The sequence below is a fragment of the Clinocottus analis genome, unplaced genomic scaffold (assembly GCF_023055335.1).
Source record: "Clinocottus analis isolate CAN_PGR_092001 unplaced genomic scaffold, fCliAna1.0.p SCAF_7, whole genome shotgun sequence".
In the NCBI taxonomy this organism is placed as follows: domain Eukaryota; kingdom Metazoa; phylum Chordata; class Actinopteri; order Perciformes; family Cottidae; genus Clinocottus; species Clinocottus analis.
In genome coordinates this window covers 12,763,408-12,786,490 of record NW_027176229.1, presented here as the reverse complement: position 1 = coordinate 12,786,490, position 23,083 = coordinate 12,763,408, and the positions used below count along the sequence as shown (strand labels likewise).

The 23,083-nt window shown below is 40.5% G+C and overlaps 3 protein-coding genes across 5 annotated transcripts; 1 reads left to right on the top strand and 2 right to left on the bottom strand.

Moving 5' to 3' along the window:
* Positions 1 to 262: 262 nt before the first annotated feature.
* On the bottom strand, positions 263 to 11,149 carry acsl2 (acyl-CoA synthetase long chain family member 2). Its single transcript, XM_068604511.1, has 20 exons — positions 11,063 to 11,149; positions 6,709 to 6,959; positions 6,521 to 6,635; positions 6,289 to 6,353; positions 6,089 to 6,190; positions 5,316 to 5,415; positions 4,419 to 4,597; positions 4,260 to 4,292; positions 4,002 to 4,053; positions 3,771 to 3,844; positions 3,377 to 3,454; positions 3,164 to 3,298; positions 2,939 to 3,073; positions 2,336 to 2,504; positions 2,164 to 2,252; positions 1,973 to 2,089; positions 1,750 to 1,893; positions 1,561 to 1,662; positions 1,411 to 1,482; positions 263 to 1,307 (listed from the first exon to the last, which is right to left on the bottom strand). Exons 2-20 carry the CDS (start codon positions 6,955 to 6,957, stop codon positions 1,167 to 1,169), a joined length of 2,151 nt encoding a protein of 716 aa, XP_068460612.1. The 5' UTR covers positions 6,958 to 6,959; positions 11,063 to 11,149; the 3' UTR covers positions 263 to 1,166.
* A 727-nt stretch (positions 11,150 to 11,876) lies between these two features.
* prkg1l (protein kinase cGMP-dependent 1, like) lies at positions 11,877 to 20,225 on the bottom strand. 3 transcript variants are annotated; one of them, XM_068604830.1, is made up of 20 exons: positions 19,763 to 20,225; positions 18,611 to 18,813; positions 18,391 to 18,514; positions 18,023 to 18,189; positions 17,350 to 17,463; positions 15,866 to 15,971; positions 15,573 to 15,636; positions 15,162 to 15,239; positions 14,872 to 14,966; positions 14,652 to 14,717; positions 14,216 to 14,293; positions 14,019 to 14,112; positions 13,766 to 13,905; positions 13,589 to 13,678; positions 13,235 to 13,376; positions 12,977 to 13,140; positions 12,759 to 12,881; positions 12,466 to 12,528; positions 12,306 to 12,372; positions 11,877 to 12,195 (listed from the first exon to the last, which is right to left on the bottom strand). In XM_068604830.1, exons 2-20 carry the CDS (start codon positions 18,798 to 18,800, stop codon positions 12,112 to 12,114), a joined length of 2,049 nt encoding a protein of 682 aa, XP_068460931.1. In that variant the 5' UTR covers positions 18,801 to 18,813; positions 19,763 to 20,225; the 3' UTR covers positions 11,877 to 12,111. The 3 variants fall into 3 exon arrangements, with proteins under 3 accessions (XP_068460931.1, XP_068460933.1, XP_068460932.1); XM_068604832.1 differs by lacking the exons at positions 18,023 to 18,189; positions 18,391 to 18,514; positions 18,611 to 18,813; positions 19,763 to 20,225 and adding an exon at positions 16,519 to 16,613 and having other exon boundaries at positions 17,350 to 17,441; XM_068604831.1 differs by lacking the exons at positions 17,350 to 17,463; positions 18,023 to 18,189; positions 18,391 to 18,514; positions 18,611 to 18,813; positions 19,763 to 20,225 and adding an exon at positions 16,519 to 16,799.
* Positions 20,226 to 20,543: 318 nt separating this feature from the next.
* Positions 20,544 to 23,024, top strand: ubl4a (ubiquitin like 4A). The gene is made up of 4 exons (XM_068605091.1): positions 20,544 to 20,742; positions 21,670 to 21,775; positions 21,904 to 22,127; positions 22,394 to 23,024. The coding sequence occupies exons 1-4, from the start codon at positions 20,695 to 20,697 to the stop codon at positions 22,499 to 22,501; spliced, it is 486 nt and encodes a 161-aa protein (XP_068461192.1). The 5' UTR covers positions 20,544 to 20,694; the 3' UTR covers positions 22,502 to 23,024.
* The last annotated feature ends 59 nt before the right edge of the window (positions 23,025 to 23,083 follow it).

The window sequence follows — 23,083 nt, the reverse complement described above, 5'->3', positions numbered from 1 at the left end:
CATATCCAAAGGTTGACTATTTATTCTCCCATATTTTTAAATGATTGAAACAAATACTTCGTTGATTGGACTGTCTGAGTTGTTATATTTTACTTACACACGTGTATTAATGAAGGTTTTTCAAAATTAAGTTTTAAGTGGTCAATTTTTCTTTTGACAAGTAAATACTTCAATAGAGTTGGTTTTAATTTAGGTTTCTTGAATGTATTAACACAAATCTGTGAAATGAAATGTTTTTCAGCCATCATTGTAATGTATAGTCTATTGTGAAATAAATTGAGAATAGTAACCATGTATATACACTTGTATTGAGTTAAAGTCGGAATAGCCACTGCATATTTCTCTTAAATGCAGAAGTTGTTAAATTACACAAAAGACTCATCTGTTACTAATCTTTATTTTTGTTCAGTTTCACTTTACTGGAATTAGTCCGTGTCCTGACAGCAAATCTTATGAGCAGTATGAACTGTTCAGCCATTTTTTATTGATTTATTTAACAAATCCATGCTGGTTGAACCCCCTCAGTTTTAATGGTTTAATTTCAGTTGATAGATTACATGCTCACTCTGGTTTATGAAATCTTTCAGACCATTATGAAAAATATGCAACGAGCTACGATCAAGAGTGTTCATAAAAAGTTTGTGGTAAAACAAGGGCCCAACAACCGTAAAATACAAACCTACAGTTAACACAAGTTCTATGAGCAACGATGTCCCAAGGACAAGTGTCCCTTTAAAAAGCACGGCTGTGTGAATTAAATTTCTAACTGAACGTCTCTGCAGGTTGCTTCTTAATAATCTCTGTGATTTTTTTTTTAATCTCTAAACAATACAATAATGTATTAGTTAAAACTTCCAGTAAATAACTCTGAATTACAGACAAAGACAACAGTGAGATTGAAATTAAAAACAAAAAAGGAGTTTGGTCCCAGTCTGTTATTTTTCATGTGAAGTTAAGTTAATACATTACACATGTGTGCAAAAGGTCAAATTGAAACTTCTTTAAAGCAAAATACCAATATTCCAAATAATATACGGTTGTATATTTCAAAATAAGGCACTACTGGATTTATAGGATTTGATTTTTTTCTTCTCATGGGTCCCTGTGCCGTTGTTGTTAGCCCTTGTTGGACACCAGTAATCGTGGTGTGTCGTGTGTGGCATCCTTCAAAAGGCCGTCTTGCTGTACATGCTTGCTATTTGTTTCTGAAAGGTTCTGCGGATGTCAACACGTCTACTTTTCAGTGTGGGGGTAAGAAGGCCGTTGGCAATGCTGAACGTCTCTGGATGCAAGTGCAGGTCCTTCACCTGGAAAAAAAGGTAAAGACACAAAATAACAAAAAAATCAGTATTGAAAAGTTAGTTGCCTACAATTTTTTCACCGGGCCCATCATCAGTGGAGACTCCTTACTTGTTCAAAGGACTTCAGCCCCGCTTCCTTCCCAACAGCTTTCATGTCCTCTAAAACTGCGTTCTGTAAATCCTGTTAAAAGATCAATAACTGTCAATTTTACACAATGTAAAATCATTACGTTATGAAATTGGAGTTTAGAGGACATACAGGATTCTGGCATAGCTCTTCATATGATCCCACAAATCCTCGGTTTTTAGCCCAGTCGACAAACACCTCCGGGTCAGGTACAACTATGCCTATGAGATAAGACTGGTGACACAAAATACAAGAGAAAATTAACTTTAACCATAGCAAATGTTTTGAATGCTGATAAACTGAACATGAATCACATTGTACCTGTAAACTATCTCCATGCACGAACACTTGTAGCACAGGAACACAACGCACGTAGACATTTTCTATCTTCTCTGGAGCGATGTACTCTCCCTGGGACAACTTGAAGATGTGCTTCTTCCTGTCGATGATGCGCAGCGTCCCATTCTGGCAGAGGAAAAGCAGAGACACTTATAGCAGTTTAAAAGACATCTGCCAGTTTCAGGCTGATTGTGTCAAATCTTACTGGAAGCCACTGGCCCACGTCCCCACTGTGCAGCCAGCCGTCACTGTCCAAGGCTTCAGCCGTCCTTTCTGGGTCCTTCAGGTAGCCTCTGAAAACACTGGGGCCACTTATACAGATCTAACGTGACAAAGCCGTGATAAGTGTCAGTTGATCTGTTACATGTAAAATATGGCATAATCAGATTACCTCACCTCTCCATCTCCGTTCTTAGCATAGTAGTTCATATCAGGGATGTCTATCAGCTTCACCTTGGCACAGGGCAAAGGAGCACCGACGTGACCTAAAAGAAACACATCCACATAATACCTGCTGAGGAGAAGGTTCACCAGCACTAAAGCACCAGCAAATCAAATGGAGTCTTACCTGCGCTCCAGTCGCCCGGCATGGAGAAGGTGCAGCCGGCGGTGCACTCTGTCTGGCCGTAACCCTCAAAGATCAGGCAGCCCATAGTGGCTCTGAGGAAGGACAGCACAGTGGGGGAGATGGGTGCTGAAGCAGTCAGGGCGAACCGCAGGTTACCGCCTAAACTGGCCTGAAACACAAGCCACGGTTCAAATACAAACTTATTCTTCGTACAAGCAAAATGTTATTTCCAACCTCCACCGTATTTTCTGAATTGACCATAATGAGCCAAAATCTGTCAGTGTACATGTTTCTCCAATACACTCCCACAGGACCAATATGCTCTGGGTAAATTTGGCATTGATTACTGGAATAGTTGCGCTCCTCTTGTAAAGTTTGGATAGAAATGTGTTGATTATTTGCATGGCTGCTGGTCGACACGTACCACTGTGTTAAGTGCTGTCAAATATAAACAGTGACACATATAGAGTCCTGGGTGTCAGACTGAAAAATCGTCTGGCGTTGAAGTTTTGTTTGGGGGGGGGTTGGTTTCTGAAGAGGCCTGCAGGTCTCATGGGAGAACTACAGTAAATTAAGTGAAAAATGGAGCTTCCAGCAACTGACCTGAATCCTGTTGAACACCAGTTTGTCCCACAAACTGTTGTTACGCACAACGCCGCTGCTGAGCTCAGCCTGCTTTCTCCTCACAGCAAAGTGAAGCAAAGCGCGTCGGAACGGAGAGGTCACCGAACCCAGGACCTTTTATAGAAATCAGCAAAAAGAGAAACCTGGTTAAAAAACATTTCAGACTGAGAAGTGCGAAATAACAGTCTGACTATATTCACTTACCTTGTCATAGATGCGATTGAGTAAACGAGGCACGACAGGAAAGAAGGTAGGTTTGAGAGTTTTAATGTCATCCATGAGAAGAGAAATATCGCCTTGGTAGAATCCTACTCTGGCCCCATGGCAGAACATGGACACCTGTGACAGAAATAAACTTAGCTTAGGGTTAACACTACGGAAAAAAAATAATAAAAATCAGAAAAGAGCATCAGCTACCTGAATCATCCTCTCAAACATGTGGGCAAGCGGCAGGTATGAGATTGACACATCCTCTTGTTGGATCACAAACGAACCCTGAGAGAAAACGAGAAAAGAAGTGAGCAAAGCACAGGGGAGAGATTACGTTCAAGCAGCAGGCATACGGTGAAGCCCCGCAGGCAATCAAACATGCTGGATGGCTTTTTCTACAGCAGTTAGATAGCACAATCTTTATATGGGGGCAATTAGTTAAAGTACCTCGCATCGTCAGGGGCAATCAAACAGACAATTAATCATACCATTACACGCAGCGGGGAGAGGGACAGTTTGGAGATACAGACACGCAGGTGGGAAGTGATGGTAACTGTGAGGCTGTTCTCAATTAGACAAGGAGGTGGAAGTGTAGACAGACCTCCAGGATCTTAATGACAGAGGAAGTGTTGGAGGCGATGTTGCCGTGGGTGATCATGGCTCCCTTGGGCTTCCCTGGATAAATAAACAAGACATTATTGCAATGCCCCGCGCAGCAAAAGGAAGCTACAGCGGTGCAATAAAGAAGGGTTGTTAGTGGGCACTGAAGGACACTTCTCGAATGATGTGAGTGAAGAATAATCACGCTGAGACGCATGAAATCAGACGTTACCTGTGGTTCCGCTGGTGAAGCAAACCACGGCCAGATCCTGAGGCTGGGGCGGCTACAGCAGGCAGCAAAGAAATATGAGAATATGACGACAGGCTTCCCCCACTCTCAATTTAAGGGATGTTTACAAGTGACTGCTAATGATATCTTATGGGACAGGAGCAATGATAAAACTGTCATCCTGGCATTTAGAGGGGGATCAGACATTTACTGAAACCAGTTTGATGCGGTGATGCAGCAGCTGCAAAACGATGGACTCACCACAGGAGCTTTGAGGTTCTGGCTTCCCAGATCCTAAGATGTGGACAAAGAGGAGTTATTTATATCAATTTACATATCACCATTGATGACTAAATTAAAAAGGGGACACATTTAAATGAGTCTGCATTATAGGGATTCAATCCTCCCCCCTCTGCTCACCATGAGCCGCTCCAGTTTCAAAACCTCCACCTTGCAGTTCTTTGCCCTCTCAACAAACGCGTCGCTGAAATCGTCAAAGAGAACCAAGCAGGAGAGCTTTGGAGTCACGCCCGCCTCCTTGTTCTCCAACAAAGCTGCGGCCTTCTCCTCCCGGTCGCAGATCACCAGAGAGATCTCCGCTAAGAACGCCACAGACATGAATAGTTACTCACCCACAAGTACAGACATTGTTCACCCCAAAGAGATCAAGCAATAGTTTTCTAATCAGCTTTAGTTGTGTTCAGTTAAGTGCAGTGAAGCAGAAAGATGCAACAGTCCTTTATTTTTTCCATTTTCTACTCCATTACACTTATATGACTTTAGATATGAAGATTTTACATTCAAAACATAAGAAAATAAAATACATTGTCAAAATTTAAACCAGTGGTTTTAACTTTTTACAATGTATTGTTTTGACTATTAATACATTTAAAAACGACCAGTTATTAGATGTTTATAAGTTGGTTTTATCACTGCCCAATTTTTTTCTGCAGAACCATTACGTTCCCTTTTTATACATCAAGTACCTTTAGCCGCTAACACTTTTGTACTTTTACTTAAGTAGTAAAATAGAAAAACTTTGAAAGCAGGACATTTACTTAACAAAGTACTTTCACTTTAAAAGGCAAAGAATATGAGTACTTTGTCCAATGCTGTTCACAACGTAATGTTTATCTAATCATCTCTCAGATTTGATCAGTGAGATTGACACTAAGTCTCCAAAACTATATGTTGGTACAAGGATCAGTGTGTTTTGTTCACCACTGGTGTTTGTTTGATTTTAATTAACAAACCAGTAATGACAGAGTAATGTTCGTTTATTAAAACCCCATTAACAATGCTCTATCATTTCCATACCCAGGTTGAGAATGTGGACCATGGCCTCCAGCCCCAGTGTGTCATACAGAGGCACCACCGCCATGGAGTACGTGTAGCAGGCGAGCTCTGAGATGATCCACTGTCGCCAGCAGAGGGCGACAAAGCAGCACAGTTAGACTCACTTCCAGTCTTCACACACTGCTAAGCAAGTACTTGTTCAGTTCAATATTTAAACACTAGGGAGTAATGTGTGGTTATGTAGATCATATTGCATTTCATACTTACTAAACAAACAAAACACAATTTAAAATAAAACACATCACCCTGTGTGTAGACAGGTCTGATGAGAGGTTACAGGCTCTGATGGAGCAGAAAATTAATTTTTACTTTCAGTCTACACAGGAGCGACAAAGACGGCCTTGCCTGACGGATGCATTACAAAATGAGATTGGGAGTAGACCTGCTCCAATATTAGCTGCCCTGGAGACCCACATTCATCACTCGCTCTGCTCTCAATATGAATGAAGGCAAACACACTTTCAGTACAGACCAAAACAAATTATATTTACATTTTCAAAATGCATCAAGGAAATGTGATCCTGGTTTCAGTTAAGGGAAAACGCAAACCCCTGTGGAGAACCTCTATCCAGGTGAAATATACATTTTAACTATTGGGCTGTTGAGATGTTAAAGGATTTAATTTGAAGCAAGAAAACCCCAAACCAGAAAAGTTACGCAAGCCATACTAAAGCGCTCGGGTAACCAACCAGTGAAGGAACAAACAAACATCACACTCCAGAAACGGGTCATACCTCTGGTCTGTTTTGTGCAAATATTCCAACAAATTGCTGTGGGTTCGGCTGGCAGCCTTTGGCCAAGAGCCCAGAGCCCAGCACCTGCGCCTGCTCAGCCACCTGAAGAATTTGAGATGCTCAGTCAGCAAACAGCAAAGACTGATATGATGCACATAAGAGTGCATTTATTAGTATTGAAATACTTAAACATGTCTCACCTCAGTGTAGGAGATCCACTGGTAGGGCTGCCCCGGCTTTCTAAAGCCCAGACACGGGCCATTTCCTGAGGACACAAGACAGGCGTGTCACGTCGTTTCAGACACACAGTATTTCAAAAATTTTGAATGTGAAGTCTGGGATATGCTGCCGATTGACTTTTTTTGCATTACACAATGAAACATAGGATGAAGTAAAAATGAAATGTGTTGTGAAAGTGTTCCTTGTCACCACCTGCAATCCTCAGTCCTCTCTGAAACATGTCAAAGGCCGTCCTTGTGTCATCGTAGTAAAACTCCAGCAGGGAGTCATCTTTAAGAAGAGCCGATCGCCTGCAGCTGGGATCTCCCTACAACAGACACTCTTATCAAGCACCCGACCTATGCCATTTACCCAAATTAGAATAATAACAAGCAACTCACATTCACAGCCACGGACTGGGCTTGCAGATCGCAGGGAGGGCGCATCGGTCGAGGTCGTGTGACCAGCCAGTACGCAGTGAGAGAGGCCACGGCGCCGATACCCAGCAGAGAGGAGGGGGACAGAGACAGGGAGGACAGGGAGAAGGAGGACAGGGGCAGAGACGGCAAAAGACTCCAGAAGTTTTCAGATTCAGAACTCTTGAGTCCAGCGCTGGAGCGAAGTGACCGTAACCACTCCTGGAAATGCATCACTGAGAGAAGAGGACAGATGCAACGACAGATAAGTGAAACAGGAGGAAAGTCTACTGTTGCAACAACAACAAAAAATACAAGCAGAAGGCACATTTTGGCAGACTAAGGCAAAATTGACAGATTCAGTAAAGTGATTTCAAGTCACTTTTAAAAACATGCAATTTTACTTCTACAACCTTTTAGAATGTTTTCTAATGAGAGTTTGTCACCAGCTGCAATAGTGTGTTGTGTTATTTCACCTTGTGAGTCTATATGCATGTCACTGCAGCAAGATGCCACCTACTCTAGCAGGATCTGCCTTAGTTTTGAGTACTTTGCCAGACGTTTGACACTTCATGCCCACCATCAGTCTGGGTCTAATATCTGATATATAGTGCTAGTAGCAGCTAATGTAGCCTCAAGCCACTAGAGGGTACGAGTAGCGAGCTACAGAGGTCAGACAGACTCAATTCTGTCTTTATTTCACCTCAGGACTTTTTTCCTTTTGCAACTTGTAGTCTTCCGACTCAAATGACACCCCTTGGGTCATTCATCAGATTTTTTCAAGCTCGCTTTGGAGCCACAAAATATAATAACAACAATTTGCACTAATACAACAGTACTCCCCTAGAACATACATTTGTGTGTACAATAGTTTCCCTTTCAACCTCTTCTTAGTATCCGCCACAGTGAAATCTGTTAATTTACTACAATCTAGCTTTGACGCAGAATGCCACAAAGCCTTGTGAAAAAGAGTAATAACAATTGGCAAAACGGAAACGGGCACAGAGGTTACTCTCAGTCATGTTGTTCCATTCTTTCATTCATCGGGGAGGAGCGAGAGAGAAAAATCGGGGTGCGTGCGGTAGTGAGGGGCTGGTGGGGAGATCGGGGAGGAGCCACCAAGTCCACCCCCATGATCTCCTGCTGGCACTTCATTATTCATATCAAAACTGAATAAAAGAAGGGACTGTTGTCCCAACACAAACTAAAAAACAGCACTAAACCAGCTAATTTCATCCACTTTGACAAACCACTTCATCTTACACCGGGCAAGGAATTCACCTCACTGAATAAATCTCTGCTTTCCCACATCTACTCCCCAAACACCCCTCAACCTCTCACCCACTTTCTCCCCCAGTGCCCAATAAGAGAGAGGATAAAGAGTGATATAGCCCTCCCTCCTCTTCAACAAAGCTGCTCCTGCACGGTTTTCCTTCCCTGCATGAGCAAAGTCATGCCACACTTGTCCTTGAAGCCATCATTTTCTTTCGGCATCAATTAATCTGAATTAAAAAACTGCTCACTTGCCACTTTACACCTGCTGGAGCAACACAGCAGCTGGTGATCCCTCAGAGTCCTTTCACTAGGTAAATAAATAACAAAAAGGGCTTTAAGAATTGTGACATTAAAAAGACTGGAAAAAGAACTTCCTGTAACCACTTTCTGTCTCCCTCCATCTTTCCCTCTTCCCTCACTCCCATTCATAAGGGCCATTGTCAAGGCCCAGACAGGGACCATTGTTCGCCCAGCTTTTACTCCCTGGAAGACACGAGACAAAAGAAACTGCGCGCACACATGTGAAAATATACTGGAGGAATACAGATGCACCTCCACCGCCCATGCCTGTTGGGGGAGAACAGCTTGAATGCTTTGGCGCTTCACACCTGATTTATTTTTAAGTGGATTCAGAGTATTTTGGGGGCAAATTATGTTTGACACAACAAACTAAATTTGTTTAAAAATTGAATTAAATTGACATCCTGCTATAAAGTGCTTATAGAGTGCAGTTTCACAGAGGCACAGAGGGATGGCTGTGCACATTTGGTCCAGCTGACAGAGATATTTAGCAAGTGTGAAAACAAAAAAAAACAAGAATCTGGTATGTAATGATGACTAGAACTTTAATGGATCAAACTGTAGTTTGTACGCCACATTTTGGAGGGCTCTGTGTACCCACACAGAGTGATGTATAGTTGGAAAGGTGACAAACTAGTAACATTAAAATTAGAGATTAAAGAAATTGTTGACACATACAATTTCATTTGATAAGTATTAATAGTAAAATAATCAAATCAGGGTTTGAATGTAGAATTTACGTGTAGCTGTTATTGAGACACATTTTTCCAGAAATTAGGTTAAAGAATGCAAAAGGTAGCTTCATAATAAGCGTTTGGAAGAGACGGGAATGGGTTTGGTAACATCACCATCAGACAAAACCTACTTATACAGTATTAAAAAGGAGCTAATGCAGGGACTTTAAAAGAGGAGACAAGTTATCTACATTTCATGCTCAATATAAAACTTGCAGCAAGACTGAGTTTAAATTATTATTTAGACTGTTTGGTCGAGCTGGAGGGCGTTCAAAAATGTAGTCATGGGTGCGTTAAAAAAAATAAATGTATGCATGTTTTTATCACAAGCAGACAGAAAAGGACTGACCTTAATGACATTATTTCAGTTATAGAATGTTTGTTATTTTTCTGTTGAATTCAGGATTTGTTCTACAGAGCCAAACTTAAGTCTCCCCAAAGCAAAATGCCTGCATCGAAAACCTCCATGAATGAGAAGAAGAGCGACATTAGGCTATGCACAGTAGCCGACAGAGCTTCTGTGGGGATGAGCAATGCTTCCATCTGACCCAGAAACTACAGGAGGTGACATGAGGAGGGGGAGGTTTTTATATATTGGTAGCGGACAGCATTTTATAACCAGCAGCAGCAATGAACTCTGCACACTTTCCATGTGCCATGAGAAGTGAATGGTCTGATCGAGGGAAGAGGAGGAGAGCGAGGGGACACGTGAGGCTGGTCGGGCGGCGGTGGGGGGAAACCATCAAAAGAGAAAGAAAGAAATGCTTGGGTGTTTTCCGGCTGTGATTCCCCAAATGGAGCGTGAAGAACACAGACACACTTGGTCAAAATGAAGTTTTTCTTGTGGAAGGGAAAGGTGGTGAAGAAGAAATGAGAAAAAACACAAATCCTGCACGTAGAAGACACGTTCCCTTTCCTCCCGAAGCACAGGAGTCTGCCACGGTCTCAAATTCACTTGAAACCAATTAGGATTCTCACAGACAATGCTACATTTGTGCATGTCTGCCCCCTCCTGCCTGAAGTTTCATGTAACTAAGCAGCAACAGTTTCAAACATCACTAGTATGCAGAGCCAATCTTCCACATTTAGCTATCCTGGCACCACACCTTGTGGGTCACTTTTGATAATAGGTGCGTTTTTGTGCATGAGGGCCGATCATCACGACGTCAGCTGCCATTCTGCAGGTCCAGCCGATAGAAGGGAACTGTCAAACACTAAAGAGTGGCTGGCAGCGAGCTGGCTCCTGGCCATGTGGACAACTTCAAACATGTTGCAGTCTCCATAATATGTAGACGTGCAGGTTAATACAGATACAATACTCTGGGAAAACAAAAAGTAGAATAGAAGGTCTAAGCATATGCACTGCACTATGCTGTACATATTGTTCTTTGGGGCAAACTTGGGACATTGGGCTGCATGATTTTTCAAAAGAAAACCTAAAGTTAAGGGCTTAAACGTTTCCAAATCATATCCATCCTCAGCTTGGTTCAGGGACAGAATACCACACCCCTGTGCTTTAAGTGTCAGTTACACATGAGCGACCCAGCCAGGTCTTTAAATATATTTGGACGTACACTGCAAACGTATCAAACAAACGGTATTCGTCCCTGCACAGTAAAGTACATCTACAAATACTACAGTACGAGAAAAGCACCATGAAGTCAATGCAAGTGAAAGCTTCAGTTGAGCAAAGGCACAATGCAACAAAAAATGCCATGTAGAGGCATCATTGTTCATGTGTTTTGGAACGAGACCTGGGCCGATGTAAAAGCTCGCATCTCAGCACCGGATCATTGAAAAGACACATTTCTTTCAAAGTTCATGCAACAGTTTGTGCACAGGTTGATCATCTTCGCAGAGCTCCGAGGACTTTAACAAACCCTCAGCTCGGTCGCAGGACACTCAGCGGGCTGCAGACAAACTGGTCTTTTTACTTGTAGATCGGAATTGTAGTTTAGGTATGTTTCTATATGTGAAGCGCCCGTAAACGAGCTCATCGGCTGAACAGAGAGAGAGCAAGGGAAACTTACCTCGCTAAAACGCAGGCCTCCAATTGCTCTTTAGATTGTACTCCAAAGTTACTTCAGCAGCAGATCCATCGAGACGTGTCGACGTCAAGCTCAAAATAATACGCTTTTATTTCCGGTCAACCCTTTCAAACTAAAGTCTCTACTGATGGAAACAATATGCGCGACCTCGTTAAGTTTGATACATGAAGCGGAAAAATTCACCCACACAAATGATTTAGAAAGAGACTGATTGTATTGTTGTTGATTTTTTTATAGAAGTACGAATTAACTTCTTAATCTAAAGTTAAGGGAAAACGGTAATCAGAAAACCCAGAGTAAACACATTAATCATAATTAATCATGATAACATATTATTTTAGATTTTAAAAAATGCAACAAAATAAACTACACTTTTTTCTTTTCCTTTTCCCCCTGCATTTGTCATTTAGTATTAGATATTTTAGCTATACAAGCAATCAATAAGTTAGTCCGTTAAGTATTTTTTGTTTCACTAAATATTTTGGCCGTATCTAATGATTTAATTATATAACTTTTGTAATTTTTCAACATTTTTAATTTTTTTTTTTTTTTTAATTCAGTTACTTTATTTTGAATCACACAACTTCTGGTATTTATCTTGTAGCTTTCTGTAGCTTTGACGCCTTTCTGTCGTCTCTGACGTCACTTCTTAATTGTATTCAGGCATTTTAGAGGAGATTAAATTGTGACAAAAAAAAGTTGTACATAGTGAGATTGCAGATTTAAAAAGAAAGAAAATACAGTATCGTCCAGTCTGTTTGTTTATTAGACCTACATTCAACATTAGTGGCATCACTGAACTCACATTTCTATAAATCTATATGCACATTGGAAACAGTCTAAGATCATCACAGTAGGCGTCATGGTTAATTCATCAAAGCTGCAGTTACTGAAACTGAAAATAATTGTGTCTGAAAATATAATTAATTCGTAATGGCAGTAACACTGAGTTCAATGAATAATGCATGAGGCCTGAACTGGAAAGTGATGAACAATCAGCAGGTTGTTTTTTCCCCTATTCACAGCAGAAATCAGAAATCATCCCAGTTTGTGTTCAGTTCCACTGAGCCTTCAGTGTAATGACCACATGTACTGCTCTCCAAAGCATCCCTGACCTGAAAGACAGTGGAATGGGGTAAAAATAATAATAATTAGAAAATAGATCTACTCACTGCAACAAGAATTATCACAAAACAGAAAATAAGCTAAACTGAACATGTCTTACTTTGGGAATAACTGGAGGGTGTAACGTGCCTTTACAGAGTCCGTCCCAGTTTAATCCTTCAAACCATCTGAATAAAAACGGAGCATCACAACCTATAAAACCATATTTCCAAACAATGGCCTCCCTGATTTCAGCAAGTCTAATACATCTGTCGTCTTACTTGTGCTTCTGAATGTCCTTGGCCCCATTTCTCTGACTGCCCAGTCTCTCTGAGGGATTGGTCCTTAAAGAGGGAAAGCGAACATGAACACACAAATAAATAAACTATGGATTAATATGAAGATTATGTCCTTCAAGAGGGAATGCTACACCACTAGTCTTCATTTTCTTCTATCTGTTTGTGTGGGGGTGCTGGGTGAGGGGAAATGTAATAGGTCTATGTACAAGATGGTGGTACAAGATGGTGCTTTCAAATTATAATTGATAGTGTTTAGTGGGGCATATGTACAACACCTGCACAGTTTCTTTATGAGACTGGAGGCCTTTTCGTTGATGGTTTTTGGAAAGTCAATCTGATCGATACCACGAATTGTTGCAGTGAGAATCTTAATCGGGTCAGTGTCGCAGAATGGGAGCCTGGAGAGGGAAACAAGAGCCTGTCACTATCACTTCAATCTACAGCTGGAGAAATGAGCTTCATAAATAGGGCGGCATAAACCTGTGAAACCTACCCTCCACTCAGAAGTTCAAACACAAAAATGCCCAGTGACCAGAAGTCTGCAGATATACTGTGACCTTTGTATAGGATGATTTCAGGTGCTATGTAGCCCGGTGTACCGCAGAATGTCCAGGTTTTCTTACCCATGTCAGCCTTTTTTAGACATCTGGAACCAATCTATAATAAGAGGATATTAGTTCACTTACAGTAAAACCCAGAATATGATTTCATACTGAAAATCAGATTTTATGTTTGTAGGCAATTGTAGTACCAGTTTGGCATAACCATGCTCATCCAGAACAACATTTTCTGGCTTGATATCTCTATACATGACACCTCTGCGGTGAAGAAAGGTCAACGCCTCCACAACACAAGCCGAGTAGAATCTGGAGCTGCATTCATCCAAACGTCCCCTGAAACAAATTGAGCAGTATGCAGAAGTGCTGGTTTAAGCACGCAGCAAACAAAACAAATGTGTGATGTAGACAGAAGCGTCCCAATGCTGCTCAGTCTTAAAATTGCATCGTGATGAAAGCTTGGCTAAAAACACAGCATAGGGCTATAAATATTGAAAGAGTTTGATGACAAAAAGTCCCTTGCATCCTCTTTATTCATAAATACTTACTTATCTTTGAGTAGACTATATAAATCCCCACCAAGACAAGCTTCTGTCAAAATGTACAGGCACTCTACGTCTCTGAAGGTTTTATGCAGCCTGTGATCAATACAAAAATAGAAGCATGTTAAAGATCATGGTGTAATCAAAAGAATCATAAATAGATCATTGTTGCATAACAGACACCTGGCTATGAATGGACTATGAGCCTCCATTAGGATGCTCCCTTCTCTCAGGATGTGTTCTTGTTGACTGTTGCTGAGGATCAGCTTTTTCTTAAGGACCCTCATGGCATAAAGACAGTTGATGTTGCTCTTTAGTTGCACCTGACAGAGGTAGACATCAATAGATTGCATTATAAAAAGATGGAATCCGGAGGAGGCAGCTGCATGGTGGATCTGTGTCTTTGTGTGTGAGCTGCTATACGATCAACCCTCACCAGGTCTACGTGACCAAACTCCCCAACTGCTAACGTGCAGATAATCTGGAAATCACTTAGGGTTGATGAGAAGAGATTAGCATCCTTCTCGGACCTGTTTACAAGCAAAACACAGGTGAGCCTGTACCTTGTATATTCTTAGTGCAAATTACATGTAATTATTGTAGAAAATGGCATTTTAGCCAAATACTCCTCACTCGGTTTTGTAATCTGGGCATTGCTGCACCTCATGAGTGCAGTCAAATACCAACCCACCAATGACGTCCTTAAAGGTCCTGAAATACAGAAAGTACATGAACATTCTCAGTATCTCTGGCTAAGCACAGCAATTCATGACCAAATTGAAGTATAAAGTTTGGCAATCGCTGCATATGTTTTTCTTGACTTTTTTTTATAACGGATATCGCTGTCTGCAGTACAATTTAATCATTGGGATTATTATTTTTGACATTTTATATTCACAAATAAAGCTGACAAGTCTTGACAAGATATTTATTTAATTTGGTCCCTCCGGTTGTATTCAAGAAATGTGTTGTAATCTTGTTGTATAATTGGCTCAATAAAATCAAAAAAAGATACAAATAAAAATAATCAGTTACAGTGAATTTTTACAAACACAAAATACTGACTTACTCCCTGTCTATGACCAAGCATGAAACTTCTCCAGCAGCAATAACATTCACAGTCCGGACATCCTCTCTAAAGACAGAGTGAAGAAGAAAAACGTAATATTACCAATGCAAAAAAAAAAAAAATCATAAACATACTGTTGGCACAAATGTCAGTTTTCACCATCATGTACTCCTGTACCCGATGCATAATGTCCTCTGAATGTGCATTTTTTTCTTCTTACCCCCACAGAGCTTTCTCTCCAAACCACTGTCTCTCAGAGAGCTTAGAAAGAACAACCTGCTCTTCTTGGTCTGGCTTCTTCTCTGTCACTTTCACCTGGCAAGCACAAAATAATGAAAGTAATGAAAAAGTGATGCTGGAGAGCATGGGCAGAAAGCGCCAAAGTCAATTATCACCATTATAATGCAATTCCTAAAGCTGCACTGACATTTTGTCCTCCACAGTCTAAATCTTTTTCTCACTAAAAGCCCCATCTCATCAAGGTGGCAGGCAGAGAGCATGAAACTTTACCTGGCCTTTGCTAATGATGTAAAAGGTGTCTCCTGTGGCCCCTTGGCGAATGATGTAATCACCGTCAGTGTAGTGTGTCTGTGGAACATAAATGACAGATAAAGAAGTAAAGTGTAAAAAATATATTAAAAGCAGCAGGAAAAAACAGCAGGTAAAAGAACCAACACTATATTACAGAAATAAAGATGAGGGTAACAATGAAGGACTAATTATGATTCTACTCCAGCACCTTCTTGTTAACTGATGCAAAACAAAGACAGGCAAAATAAATATAAAATAGGGGGCCCGTCTGTAAAATATCCTGTTTACACGCGTTCTGTTTGTGTGCACGCAAAATCTATCAGCTGGATTCTGTTTGAACAATGAGTGATGGTTACACAAAGATTCAGACTTTAAGAACTTAATCTTTACCTCCTCCATGAGTTCCGACATTTTCATGATGACATCCTCTGGCAAAGACTGGAGGAAGGGAGCGCTGAATACACAATGACAGGGTTAAAAAAGGTTTAATTTCTTCTCCAGAAACATTTCATAGGAATGGTAATATTTTGTTAAACTAAATGCAGCATAGTGCCCACTGTTGAGTGATCGCTACACCACTGACAAACAACATGACTCTGGTGATATCGTGCTGAAGATACTAAAATACAAAGCAGCTTCGGGCATGCTCTGTGTCAAATGAAGCGGATCGGTCCGATGTTCACCTGATAAGCAGCTCCGTTGAATGAGAAAGTCGGGTGAGAGCACTCTGCATTAGAATAGTCTGGTAGCACTTGCGGTCAATAACCCACAGCTTGCTGTCCGTATGAGCTGCAGTTCAAAAGACAGAGGATCTGGGCAAGTTGTGACGGTGACACTGGAGCTCAGGTGGAAACACAATCAAGAAGCAATCATGAAACAGCTCTCAAAGACGTGTGTAGTTTGTGATGGATGTGGATTGCGTGCAGGATGAGATACAGCCTAAACAGCAGACTGTAAGAACGCCAGGACTTCATTAGAAATGCTCACCATGTAGCATAAAAATACATTAAATAAATAAAGATTTCCTTAACTTGTATCATTCTTTCTTGGTGAAGGGTGTTTTGAATTAATAATGACCCATATTGATTTGTTAACTGAAGCATCCTGCAAACAAAAGACATCTTCTCGTCTAGAAAGTGTAATTACAGCCCTGAAATCTCAATTCCCCCATTTAGATATGCACTATTGCTTTTGACTTATGATATGTAATGTGGAATAGAGGATGGATTTGTCTAGCATTTTCTGCCATATATAATATGCTGCCACTTCTTTGACCTGATGATGAAGCTCCATTACACCTGCACCTTTATCACTGTCGCAATGAAAGAGAGCAAACCTCTTTTGATGGTCTCAAATGGCAACAATGGGGGATGAAAAAAGAGTCGGAGAGGCGATAAATACAGTGGGTCCTGAATGGATCAGAAGAAACAGCTGACAGAAATGGACATGGTGAAACAACAACAGACCACCGACATGAGCATTGTTACTGGAGCACAGAGCTATAGTAAAAACAGTTAATTGGAAAGGCTGACTGCTCGCAGGAGAAAGAAAGCAGTACAAAAAGGGAATGAGATGCTTAGATACCAAACAGGGTAAAGAAACACTTATTTTTCTCAATATAAACTGATCCTGACTTTGTCCTAGCCTATGTATTTGCTCATAACTATGGTTGAGAATGCTTTCTCACAGACTCTTTGAGATATATATATATATATATATATATATATATATATATATATATATATATATATATATATATATATATATATATATATATATATATATATAAGCCGATATAACAGTCCATATGTGTCTTATTTGTAACTGTGTGTGCATGTTGTATTGCAGATAAGAGATGTGGCAAGGAGCCTGCGAGGTTATGCAGTAACACAGAACATGTTTTAAGTCCCTATCTTTGAGGAAAAAAACGTTTGAAGCTGTGTTGTTGTGTAAGATCTCAAAAGTCTTTGATTTTAGATTCAAAAGATGTCTCTCTTGGACCTCTGGCAGAAAACCGTCTGCTAGTGATAATCTCTCAAATAATAATTATTTATATCCTGACCATATCAAAATTCAATAAACTGAGACTCCACCAGGGTTTTTGTTTGACACGACTCCATCGATATATTTATACAAATATAAAACCAAGAACACAATGCTTTGATACCTGAGACAGAGTAGGTGTGGGTGCAGTTGTAGAAGAGGGCCAGCTCCCCAAACATGTCTTCTGGCTCAATTGTGAGAAGCTTAAGTCCGTCTTTTGTCATATCTAACCGTCCTTCTGTTAATAAATGCACAGTCAGTGAAGAAACAAAGCATGTACATGATACCTGGAACTGTTACATGCATGTTTTAGGATGTCTCTCAGGATGTCCGAGATATATTAGACAAAAGCTATTCAATCATCTCTAAGTGGATCAAGTCCACAACCTCTTGCTGGTTAGGATGACAAGTAAAAAATAGTTAGTGGCCACTTTCTATAAGATGTCACATCTCAAATGCAGTCAAGATTTCTGAAGAAAATCCATCCCTGATAAATGTTTCACTTTTCTCCTTGCCGTTTGTATCAAGTTGAAATTTCAACACTAGAAACATATCAATACAGGTCACTCGTTATCCAAAGTTCCTCCTTTTTTCTTGTTTAAACATGAAGTTCTCACATCGCTATGTTTGAGTGCAGTGTCAAATAACTAAATCACTAGATATCGATATACATTGTGAGCTAGCAATAAGAAATCTAAGAAAAACATGAATGCTTTTACTGGACTGTTCTCAAGCATGCAAATAAATAGTAATAAATGCCGTTAGGCATGCTAACAATTGTAAAAAGAATGATTTACCTTCCAAAACATAAGCCTGAGCACCGCTGACCCCCTCCTGAATGACATAAGAGCCTTGATTGATCGTGGTTGGATACATACAGGATATAATTGTTTGGACTTCTCCTTCGTCAAGGTTCTTCAACAAGTCATTTTTTAAAAATGATGACTGGATCATCCTCTGAGACCTAAGGGAACAAAGGTAGGATGGACCACTATTTTGATAGTTAAAGGCAAGATATTAAAACGCCTTCAATGAAGCGTTGTTATGAAAAGGTTTGGAAATGTTTTATCGATTCTGAGTAATGCAGAAAGCGGTGGGTTAGCCTTGAACATTTCAGAGACATATTTTCAGTCAGGACAACTAACAGAGACAACAGTGCGCTTACTCCTGACTTTTGTCACAGCTTCTATGCGAAACCATGGCGAGAGTCACCGGGTCCAGAGTGAAAGGCTCAGAAATTGCTGTTTTTCTATTGGCTCGCTGCAAGTCCTCACTTTGAGCTGAGCAAGCTACAGGGGAAAAAAAGCACACAATAAGTCAGGTTTAAGGCATGCACTATCTGTTGAGGCTTAAAACTATATGCCATTTACGAGCACCATCTGTACCTGCACTGGCTGCAGAGGATCCTGGGAGGGAGACAGTAGCTCTGTAGCGATCCAGTTCTTCCTGCAGTCTCCGAATGAGCTCATCCTTTGTATCCAACTCCAACTCTAACTCATCTATTAGTGTGTCCCTCTGGCGGAGCTCCTCAATCTTTAATTGCAAGGCAAATTGGAGGTCTCGAAGTGTCCCCATTACCTCCAAACATCTGGTGCCAAAACACAGACAAATATATCTCTATTTGCACAAACACATACATTGAGTGGCCCAAATATACACATTTCTGTCTGATTGCAATGATTCCCTCTTTGTAGCTAATCTAAGTTAACTCAAACCTAGACAGTCATCTGCATCTCTTCCTGTGATTAGACCAGTATTAATATTATAAACATAAAAAATCATTAAGGTAAAAAAGCTTTTAGAAGGAGTTGGATATGCTTATTAAACAAATGATGAGTGATGTACATGATAGATAGATCAATAGATAGAGAGATAGATAGATAGAGAGCTAGATAGATAGATAGATAGATAGATAGATAGATAGATAGATAGATAGATAGATAGATAGATAGATAGATAGATATCCCCTATAAATATTTGATGTGATTAAATGTGTTTGGATAGTAACAAAACATACTCAAGAATACAACAACGACAGGTTTCCAATGCAATTAAAAGAGGACTGTCTGTCTTTGCTCTATGAGCTTATTGCAGTACTTGATTCAAGGACAATTAACAAAAACACGAGACAACAAAGGGCAAGAAGGTAGCCGTGCTCGTAGACTAAAAGAGATAAAACAACTATTAAAAGGTCATTTTTATCCGACTCACTATTAAGTCACACACTTCGAGTTCCTCCAAAAATAAAACATGGATATTTTCTTTTCGTTTTGGGTCACAAACGCGCTCAGAGCCAAACGCCCTAATAAATAGCCGTTTAAGTGCAGCATGAGTTGGTCAAATGTGACAACAGCATTATATGTGTTCTAATAGACTAAAATGTAATGCCGAATTGTATTTGACATAACACACACACACACACACACACACACACACACACACACACACACACACACACACACACACACACACACACACACACACACACACACACACACACACACACACACACACACACACAAACAAAGATCACTTACCACATGCAGCCTGTCCGACAACGTGGAAGTATGTATTTCTTACTTGTCCTCAATATGTCTGTCCCTATTTAGCAGCAGACGGCCCATTCGACAGGTGCACATCGTCTCTCTACCCGGCCAAGTAAAAGCTGCTCCTCTCCTGCACGGGGCTGGCCAGGGCTGGGTACAGACAGGAGGCAATCACATGACCCAGACAGTAGAGACCATTCGGGAGGCTGAAATGAGAAATGCATGGACTGGATCCCAATTGGGTCAGAGGGTCTTTGGGGTATTTCCGAGCCCCTGGGACAGATGGTCTCCGACAAACTGAGCAGTGAGCGTCACTCATTTTATTCCCCAGATATTTTGCTTGTTAAGGCTGGCTGTGTGCAATGCTTAAATTGAGCCAGGACTACAATTGGTCGGATGCAAATCCTTTATTTAAAAAAAAAAAAATTGTTATGATGATTAGCAAAAGTCACAATTGATGATTATCTTTACCTAATTTGGAGGAAAATTAACCGGCTAAAAACGGGTTACAACTTTCGTAATACCAAATAATTATGAGTTTTAAAAGGAATCTCCTTCTCACTTTACATTCCTCATCCCAACTTCGTTTCCTTCATCGTCATGTATTCCTTTAATATGTAATTATGGCAGTATCTCGAGCATAGGAAAGAACAATAACGTGTAATTTTCTTTCCTCTTTTGGTTGACTTATCTTTCACATGGAGCAGCCAGCAGCAGCCATACAACCCTCCAGCCAGTCGGTGGCAGTAGTGTTACGTGAGAGAAGCAGCAGCATCTGCCGGAGGGGAAGAAGAAGATGGGCCGTTGATAAGAGAAGCAACGCTGTGGCTATCTTGAGCTAGCAAAGTAACGTTAATTGAATATATACTACGTGGCTTGATTATTAAACATCTTCTTGTATTTTGTTCTGGGTATCATCGAAAATGATTCTCACCGTGAAACCACTTCAAGGCAAAGAATGCAGCGTTCAGGTAAGTGAGGCAGCACCGAACTAACTGCTAGCTCCTTACCGCTAACAACTAGCTTAAATCGCTACATCGGCTAACGTCAGCCTTTATAGGTGAGCGAGCTGAGTAGATGGTGCTGTATCATGCTCCCTTGGGTGAAGCAAGCACAATTGTAATTCTTTGGTTTCAACGTTAGGTTGTTAAACTCCTTTCTAGTCTAACGTTAGTTGTATTGGATCTACTGTACAAGTCGTTCTACTATGAAGTGATGTTACACTAGATGGCTTGTTAGCCACATTTTTGAGACACGTTGACTGTCACGGACTTTCTCTTGTTAGTTGTCTCCTCAGTTGCATCGTTCACACAAACAGTAGTTTAGTGGAAGCGCTTTAAATCCCCCCATAGTGCTTTCTTGTTGGTACTGAATGAGGCACTAAACTAAACTTTATCTGCAAAGGCTATATCTGACATGGGGACTACTATGTGATCAGTATGCTACTTTAATACTCTGAGGTACTTTGTTTTAGAACAATACCTACTATGGTATTGTAAACGATTTGCTGATGTGTGTATCAAATGGAGAAGTGTGTATCGTACTGGTCTTAATGTTGTAATCAGCAGTTTATTCTTTTAAACTGTGATCAAGATCACCCAGTATTTTTTTCTTTTGATCTAAAAGTTGAAAAGCACCTGGTCTGTGCTGTCTGTCGCAGTGCTAAAAGGATAAATACCACCACTATAGGCCAGTGACTGTTTGTTTACTTTGGAATGAATGTGCTAAAGTGGCTATTAATCAAGGTAATGTCCATTTGGTAGTTGGGAAGGAAGGTGAATTCCCAATTAATTGTTAGTTGTTTATAGTTAATGACATTTGAGTACTCTTCAGGAGGAGAGGGGGAGACTGCTTGCCAATTGTATTTAAGTGTGACTACATCATTGTTGTTCTTCTAGGTGACTGAAGATGAAAAGGTCTCCACAGTAAAGGACCTTGTGTCAGAACGTCTCAACATACCATCAAACCAACAGCGGTTGCTCTATAAAGGAAAAGCTCTTGCAGGTAGATTTGCCAACAGTCCAGTGTTTAATAATGTCCAGTGTTTAACAATCTTTTTGTGAAATTGTAATTGTTTGATTCACCAATCTCTTTTGTACATAGATGATTGCATACCTTCTTGTTTTCTTCAGATGAACACAGATTGAGTGACTATTCCATCGGGCCAGAGGCTAAATTGAATCTGGTTATCCGTCCAGTGGGGGAGAGAACAGGAGCGTCAGGGACAGCTTCCAGCAGCTGCAGTAGCAGCAGCAGCACCAGCTCACAAGGAAGAGTGTGGCAGACTGTGTCCACTATCCTTGCTAGACACTTTAGTCCTGCAGATGCAGCAAAAGTGCACGAGCAGCTTATTAAGGTATTTATTAATTGTACTACAATGCATTGAAATTTCGTCTTTTAATCGATCCCCTGCTCCTTCGGTCCCCTGTTCTAGAACAAGCCACTGAATTTCAAGTTTTTCCCTAAATGTATACATCCTCAATTAATCTCATTAGGGTTATTAGAAATGCTTTATTGGAAATGGAACAAGATTGCCCTACACAGGACACTGTTAAAAGAAATTGTAGAATATTTTAGACATGCTCTTTCTCAATATATATGTTTGTTTTTTTCTTCTTCAAGGACTATGAACGTTCACTTCGACAACTTAGTCTAGACGACATTGAGCGTTTGGCAGGAAGACTGCTTCACCCAGACGGCGAAGGCATGGACACCTCATACATGGACTAACCCTAGCTAAAAGTTCCTTATTGTGATTGTCTTTTGAGAGGCGCTCAATTCTTGAAGTTGCACAAAGTGTTTAGAGTGTGAGACATGGAAAATACAGTTTTCTTGCATTGAGCTATGTGCCTAATCATTGGCTGAGTAAAGACAGATTTCAGTGACTGATGATTATCTCAGCAATAGGGCTTTCATAACCATGACAATGAAGGACTTAGATATAAAAAAAACTTGGCAACTTTGAATTGGTCACTGTCATAGATGTTGCAGAAATGACACAAGACCTGATTACATAATATTTTAAAACAAAGGAATCCATGTATGCTTTGGGTTTCACATGATCACTGGCTGCTACAACTCCCAGCTGACTGTAACGTCTGCTGGAGGGTTTTTGTTAGTCATTTCTGTGTCGGATGGTGTGTTCTGTTAACCATCTTTGAAAAGGTAATACATGTTTTATTCCGTAACTAACTGATGTTCATTGAATGATTTGTAAATAGTGTGTGTGTTTGTGTGTATATACAGACGTTAATAAACCACAGAGAGAAAAAAAACTTACTGTTTTGTTGAATGCTGACATCTTATGTTATG